Genomic DNA, 7233 nt, shown 5'->3' on the forward strand with positions numbered 1-7233 from the left:
CAATTCAAGCAAGCATGCAAAAGAGTATATGAGCAGCGGAAAGTAAAACATGCAACTTGCAAGAATGTAAAGGGAAGGGTTTGGAGGATTCAAACGCAATTGGAGACACGAATGTTTTTGTCGTGGTTCCGATAGGTGGTGCTATCGTACATCCACGTTGATGGAGACTTCAACCCACGGAGGGTAACGGTTGCGCGAGTCCACGGACCCACGAAGGGTCCACGAAGAAGCAACCTTGTCTATTCCATCACGGCCGTCGCCCACGAAGGACTTGCCTCACTAGCGGTAGATCTTCATGAAGTAGGCGATCTCCTTGCCCTTACAAACTCCTTGGTTCAACTCCAAATCTTGTCGGAGGCTCCCAAGTGACACCTAGCCAATCTAGGAGACACCACTCTCCAAGAAGTAACAAATGGTGTGTTGATGATGAACTCCTTGCTCTTGTGCTTCAAATGATAGTCTCCCCAACACTCAACTCTCTCTCACAGGATTTGGATTTGGTGGAAAGAAGATTTGAGTGGAAAGCAACTTGGGGAAGGCTAGAGATCAAGATTCATATGGTTGGAATGGAATATCTTGACCTCAACACAAGTGTAGGTGGTTCTCTCTCAAAAAATGTGTATTGGAAGTGTAGGTATGTTCTGATGGCTCTCTCCACGAATGAAGAGTGGGTGGAGGGGTATATATAGCCTCCACACAAAATCTAACCGTTACACACAATTTGCCAAACTCGGTGGGACCGAATGGTTAAACTCGGTCGGACCGATTCAGCAAACCTAGTGACCGTTAGGATTTTCGGTGGGACTGAGATGCAACTCGGTAGGACCGATATGGTTAGGGTTAGGGCATAACGTAATCTCGGTGTGACCGATTACACAAACTCGGTAGGACCGATTTTGGTAATAAGCTAACCAGAGGGTTGGTCAGGTAAACTCGGTGGGACCGATTCGCTCATCTCGGTGAGACCGTAATGTTACAAAAGGGAAACAGAGAGTTTACATTGCAATCTCGCTGGGACCGATCGCTCATCTCGGTAAGACCGAAATGTTATGAAGGGAAACAGAGAGATTACAATCCCATCTCGGTGAGACCGATTTGCCTAGGGTTTGTGGCAGTGGCTATGACATTTGAAACTCGGTGGCGCCGGATAGAAAGAATCGGTGGGGCCGAGTTTGACTTTTGGTTTAGGTCATATGTGGATGTGGGTAGGTAGTTGAGGGTTTTTGGAGCATATCACTAAGCACTTTGAGCAAGCAAGCCATTAAGCAACACCTCATCGCTCCATGATAGTATTGGTTTTTCCTATAGACTCAATGTGATCTTGGATCACTAAAATATAAAATATAGAGTCTTGAGCTTCAAGCTTGAGCCAAACGTTTTGTCCTTAGAATTTTGAGGGATCCACTTTCCTCATCCATGCCATGCCATTCATTGAGCTTTTCCTGAAATATTAATCTTGGAATAATGTTAGCTCAATGAGCTATATGTCGTTAGGAATTACCAAAACCACCTAGGGATAGTTGCACTTTCAGACAATAAACACAACATCACTAACTTGTCGTGTTCTTTGCAAATCCAACACGAAATTCATAGAGATATCCTTCCATTGGGCAATAGGAATAAGTAAAGGCGTGTATAACCCCTTTGTTATGGACCTGCCTTTTGCAAATTTGACATATCGTTGAACAAATATTCTATCATTTCTATTTAGTTGTGGCCAATAATAATGCGCCTCCAAGTAGCAATAGTCTTGTTTCGTTTAACATGACCACTAAGATCATTTGAATGGAGCTAACTAATTAGCTTGTCACTTAGAGAACTTCTTGAGGTGCACAAACAATCACTTTTGAAGAAGCCAAGAGACATGCATGACGACTAAAAGCGTCTGCTACTTGATTGGTTGCTCAAGATTTACGCACAATGAGATAGTTAAACCTCTTTATGTTGCCCATCCTGCTAGCATGCGATCAACATGATTTCTAAAATGCTTCAAGAATTGATGGTCAGTATAAATGATGAGCTCTTTAGGTAGCAAATAGATTTCCAAAGGTTTAAAGCCAGAAAAACTGTATACATTTCTTGCTGGTAGATACTCCACTTCTGCTAACTTCACTTAACTTCTCATTTAGGAAAACAATGTTTTTTAATATAGAACAACTTCAATGCCTACTCCATTTGGACCACACACCGACTCAATAGTCTTGTTGAAATCGGGTAGCACCAAGACAGGTGCTTGTGATAATTTTGGCTTGATCCCATTGAAATTGGTTTCAACCACTTATGTCCATTGGGACCTTTCTTTCTTCAAACACTTGGGGATTGGTGTCATGATAGTGTTGAAATTCTTCACAAATCTCATACAGAAAGTTGCATGGCCATGAAAACTTCTTTCCCCAGAAATGGTCTTCGGAGTTGACCATTCTCTGATTGTTTCAACCTTAGAATCATCAACATGAATACCCGTGTGTGTTAGTCCTAGAAAAATAAGTTGCGTCTGCAGGAAAATACATTTCTTCAAGTTGATGTAGAGATCATTTTTCGTAGAACGCACAACACCTACAAATGTGATCAAAGGGTTCGTCCTCATCTTTGCCGCGGATCAAGATGTCATCAAAATAAACCATAATAAAGTGGGCTAAGAAGGGTCAAAGAACTTGATTCATCAGGTGCATAAATGTACTTGATGCGTTCGAGAGTCCAAATGGCTTGATCATCCATTCAAACAACCCTTCCTTTGTCTTGAGGGTGGTTTTTCGTTCATCTCCAGGTTTGATGCAAATTTGGTGATATTTGCTTCTTAAATCTACCTTGGTGAACACTCTTGCCCCACTAAGTTGATTCAACACATCATCCAGGCGGGGAATAGGCAATCTATACATTATGGTGATCTTGTTGATGGCTCTACTTTGCACACACAAGTGCCAAAATCCATCTTTCTTTGGCGTGAGCATGGCTGGTATAACACATGGGCTAATATTTCCTCAAATGTGCATTTTTGCAACAAAATCCTTCAGTTTTTCTTTCAATACATCATGCTCTTTTGTACTCATTCAGTAGTGAGGAAGATTAGAAAGCGCTTGCTCATGAAGTTAAGTCAATTCTACGCTGAATTTCTTTCATCGGTGGCATCTTGCGGCTCTCGAAGTATGTTCTAAAATTCTTCTAATAAGACATGTGCATTTACTAGAATTTCGACATGTGGGTCTGCTTCTCCTTCCACGATAAGCCAATACACAAATTTACCTCCTCAAGTCTTCCATAAACTCAAAAGAGATGTGGGAAATAGTTAACATACTTTTCCCTGCCCCCTAGAGGGACGATCAGTTTTGTTTGGTTGAATAATGATTTTTCTCTTGCACTTCTCTTGTTCCAAATGGAAGAGTAGATATTTTTCTTGGCCTTGTGTTGCATCCCCATCAAATTGCCAATGTCTTCCAAGAAAAATATGGCCAACATCCATGTCAACTACATCACACAATACATTTGAGCGATAATACTTACTCAAAAAAAATGGCAGGTTGTCAAAATAACCGTGAGAAGGTCCACCGTGACCGTGAAAACTTACTAAATGTCCCCTAAATATAAAAAAAATGCTCAGATGCCCTTATATTCCATAGAAAATCATGAGGAAATAAGAAAAGGTAGAAAGTGCCAAAAAATAGAAGAAAAATACGCGGGGTTGAGAAAAATATAGGCATCACCATCGCACCTCCTCCCTCTTGGGAAAGGATCCTTTATCTCTCTCTTCGAAAGATTATCGGATGCTCGAAAAAATCGAGGAAATGGGGAAACTTGTTAGAGAAAAGTACACCAAGAGCTGCCATACGGACTACTCTAGCTGTGGCCATTTTACAACAATTTTCACGACGGTAAGGATCAGCGACGGAAATTATGCTCCGAGTTTGGCGAAGAGGCCGCCGAAGGAGAAGAAGCTGGTCTTGGCCATGCTGCCAGCAGCCCGCTCCGGCGCCTTGTCACCGGGCACCTTCTTGACGTTGAGCATGACGGTCTGGCCGACCTGTCCCCGGAGGCCCTCGATGGTCTTCATGTCCACCGGCTGCCCCGACGCGTCACGCACGTAGAAGACGTTCACGGCCTGCTCCCCCACCGTCGTCACGTCGGCCCTCGTCACCGTCAGGCCGTGCTCCCGGAGCACCCTCGTCACGTCCGACAGCAGCCCCACCCTGTCCCTGCCGCAGAGCTCAAGCGTGAATCCCTGCAATGTAACCCGCGCCGGCATCAGTCAGAAACAGCACGCCGTCGACCAGAGAACTGAAGCGAGTTCTGTTGCTGTGCCACCCACCTCGGAGACTCTTCTGGAGATCGCCGCTTCGAGGCACTTGGTCACCTTCTCCGCCTCGTCCTTCAGCAGCGTGCGCCCGTCCTTGCGGCGAATGTACAGCTCCTGGACGCCGTAGATGCCCTCGGAGGCGACGGCGGCATGGAAGACGACGTACTGCATGTCCGTCAGCGTGCAGACGATGTCGAACAGCAGCTTGGGCCGATCCCTGCACCGCACGTTCACCACCGAGTAGTCCTTCTCCTCGCAGTGCTCCACGGTCACCGCCGTGCCGTCGTCGGCCGCGGGACGGCCCTGCGGCGCACCGTCGCCGCCCAAGTCCATGTCGGCGTGCATCAGCTGGTGCAGCCGGCGGTCCACGTGGGTGGAGCCGGCGGAGAAGTTGGTGTGCGCTCCCCGGCCGTCGCCGCCGTCGTCGTCTCCGCCGCCGTGCCCGCGGAGCACGTGCCGCAGCCGCTCCTCGATCCCGGCCAGGCGGCACGCGTCCTCGATCGCCTGCCCCGAGGACACGTCGTTGACGTACACCACGCAGGCCACCCTCGTCCTGTGCGTCCACACCTCGGCCGCCATCACGTTGCACTGGAGCTCCGCCAGGACGGCAAAGATCTCGGAGAGAATGCCGGTTCTGTCGGGCCCCTTGAGCTCGATGGCGGTGTGGTCGCCGATCGAGTGCATCCCGACTGATCTCCCAGGCGAATTGCTGCCCTTCGCCGCTCCCGGTATGTTGCTGCCCGGACCTAAGGCCTGTCAACAAACAACAATAATTCAGCTATTCAGCTCCCACTCAGTTTCAGAGTAATAATCTCAGCTTCTTCATGGAAAACTAATTAACAGATTCCGAAATCAATCGAATGTCTCAAATTATTAAGAGTTAAAACGGATGGTGATTGGAATTTGCAAACCTTCTCTATGTACTGAATGGTCTTCTCATCGGTCACCTTGTGCCCTTGCTTATCCAGCACATGGAACACTGCATCGTTTTGTCGCAATATACAGCTCAATTGCAAGGCCGTGTGACAATTTAAGTTGGAGTAATGATGCTATATGGAATTGAATACTACTATTGCATAGCACAGGGCATCTTACCATCCATGAACCATCCGCCATCCGAGGTGATGTACGCTTTCAGGATGGTGAGGTCAAGATCGCTCAGGACCTGCACCACCTCCAGCAGAATGCCATTCTTGTTCATGCTGTCCACCTGAAACAGAGAAATTAACTGATCATAAGGCAGATAGAGTTGCGTGCACAAATTTGGATTTTGAAATGATCACTCAGAGTGAAATTTTGTCTGTCTGTCTCTTGCCTCGGAACAGGATGAATTCAGATGATCCTTACCTTCACCAGGGTGCAGTCGCGGCATGTGTTGTTGTCGATGCAGACCCTGCAAAGTTAACACCGTGTCAAGAGCAGAAATTAGCAGGATTTCTAGCAAGTGATGACATACAAACCGGATGATGAAAAGCTTAATTAGAGACCGACCGAGGAGGGTTGATCCGCTGATTGAAGTTCTCATACTCGGGATCAAAGTAAGGCCGCATCTTTCCCCGGCAGTGGAGTGGATCCTTCCTTCACCCTGCCGCTGAAAGAATCAATTGTGAGCAAACGTTACCAGTGTGATCCATGTATGTATGGCGGTCTCCAATCATGGGAGCAGGACCTCGATCCAAATTAACAAAGGAGAAGAGCATAAAGCAGACGTAATCACTTTGGGGGAAATGGAATAGACCGACCTTTCAGCCGATTCTTCCGCCAGGGTAGCTTCACAGCTCCTGCTTTCGCTGAATTTTCTTTTATATCTTGGATCGAAAGCGAAGCTGGTATCCTGAAAAGTCATCGGAGGTTTCGAATCAATTTCAGAAACAAGGATACCCACCTCATGAAACGGAAGATACTTGCTTAGAAATCTCCTGAATTCAGAGACGGAGGCGAGGATAAAGAAAGAAATACCTGGAATCGCGGGGCTGGTTCTTTCCTTTTCCAGGGAACAATGGTGTACGAAATCAACAACCATGGACGGGCAATATTTCCTTGAGGCCATCGTAGGGGCGTAGACTAAAGCACACAAGCAAGATACTATTTCGCCTCATGGTGGCCTGGACAATTCAGCAGAACGGCGAGTGGCTGTGGAAAATGGGTACTTTATGTGCTCCTGATGGCTTGATGCAGAATCAGCAACCACAAGCGAGCCATAGCCAAATTATTGCTGGAATCTGACTAGCTAGAGCTGCACCGCTGCTCGCATTAGAATAAGCTGTGAGGAATCAAGAACACGTCAGGTTCACTATAGGGACCACGCCTTTCTTTCCCCACTAGCCAGGCAATTGGACAAAGCCTTCTTCTGTCTGCTGCTGTGGTGGCCACTGGCCGAGGGAATCTTGGTGCCTCCACTCCGACTAGTAGATATGTGCAGGGTGGTGCTCTGCTTCTTTTTCGAGTTTGTCTTTTGAGCTCCGATCATTTGGTTTGTTTGTTGGGACGGATTAAAATGAGCTACTGCGCAAATTCCTGCCTTCCTTGGAGTGGTGATGTGGGTTTCTCATCGTACACAATGACAAACTTTGATGTGAGATTCTTGAAATCGATCTAAGGATTCAACAACGAAGACTGTGGCTGCGGGGTGTTTGTTCTCAAGAGCACGTGCATGAAAACTTCCCGCTTGTCATCCGCAAGGTTAGACGTCTCCTCTGTGGGAGAAACGACATAGGGGCATTGGCGGCTCGTTCTGATGACGACAACTAGTTCCATGGTATAGGGACCTTGATGTAATTTTTTTATTATGTTTTGAGGTGCTTTGTACTTCTGTTAAACTATTATGATATATCTTAGTCCTTTGTAGAAAAAAGGGGTTGACTCAATAGGAAAAACAAATTAAAGCCAATAGGGAGAGAATGTGTGTGTAGCACCCCAGGAATAATACCCTAGCTATTATT

At 46.6% G+C, this 7233-nt stretch overlaps 1 protein-coding gene across 2 annotated transcripts; it reads right to left on the reverse strand.

The window, feature by feature from the left end:
- Positions 1–3659: 3659 nt before the first annotated feature.
- On the reverse strand, positions 3660–6681 carry LOC119317210 (ACT domain-containing protein ACR3-like). Of its 2 annotated transcripts, none has more exons than XM_037591638.1 (8): positions 6251–6681; positions 6034–6125; positions 5783–5876; positions 5639–5684; positions 5387–5501; positions 5203–5270; positions 4304–5044; positions 3660–4216 (listed from the first exon to the last, which is right to left on the reverse strand). In XM_037591638.1, the coding sequence occupies exons 3-8, from the start codon at positions 5839–5841 to the stop codon at positions 3890–3892; spliced, it is 1356 nt and encodes a 451-aa protein (XP_037447535.1). In that variant the 5' UTR covers positions 5842–5876; positions 6034–6125; positions 6251–6681; the 3' UTR covers positions 3660–3889. The 2 variants fall into 2 exon arrangements, with proteins under 2 accessions (XP_037447535.1, XP_037447534.1); XM_037591637.1 differs by having other exon boundaries at positions 5783–5882.
- Between the last annotated feature and the right edge of the window lie 552 nt (positions 6682–7233).

Source organism: Triticum dicoccoides, chromosome 6A, assembly GCF_002162155.2.
Source record: "Triticum dicoccoides isolate Atlit2015 ecotype Zavitan chromosome 6A, WEW_v2.0, whole genome shotgun sequence".
Taxonomy (NCBI): domain Eukaryota; kingdom Viridiplantae; phylum Streptophyta; class Magnoliopsida; order Poales; family Poaceae; genus Triticum; species Triticum dicoccoides.

Excerpts from the sequence above, each read along its gene's own strand:
- LOC119317210 (XM_037591638.1), bottom strand. The coding sequence starts at position 5,841 with ATGCGGCCTTACTTTGATCCCGAGTATGAGAACTTCAATCAGCGGATC. Across the intron at positions 5,685-5,782 it reads CAGCGGATCAACCCTCCTCG|GGTCTGCATCGACAACAACA; the intron begins GTCGGTCTCTAA and ends TTAACTTTGCAG. Across the intron at positions 5,271-5,386 it reads TGGCGGATGGTTCATGGATG|TGTTCCATGTGCTGGATAAG; the intron begins GTAAGATGCCCT and ends AAAACGATGCAG.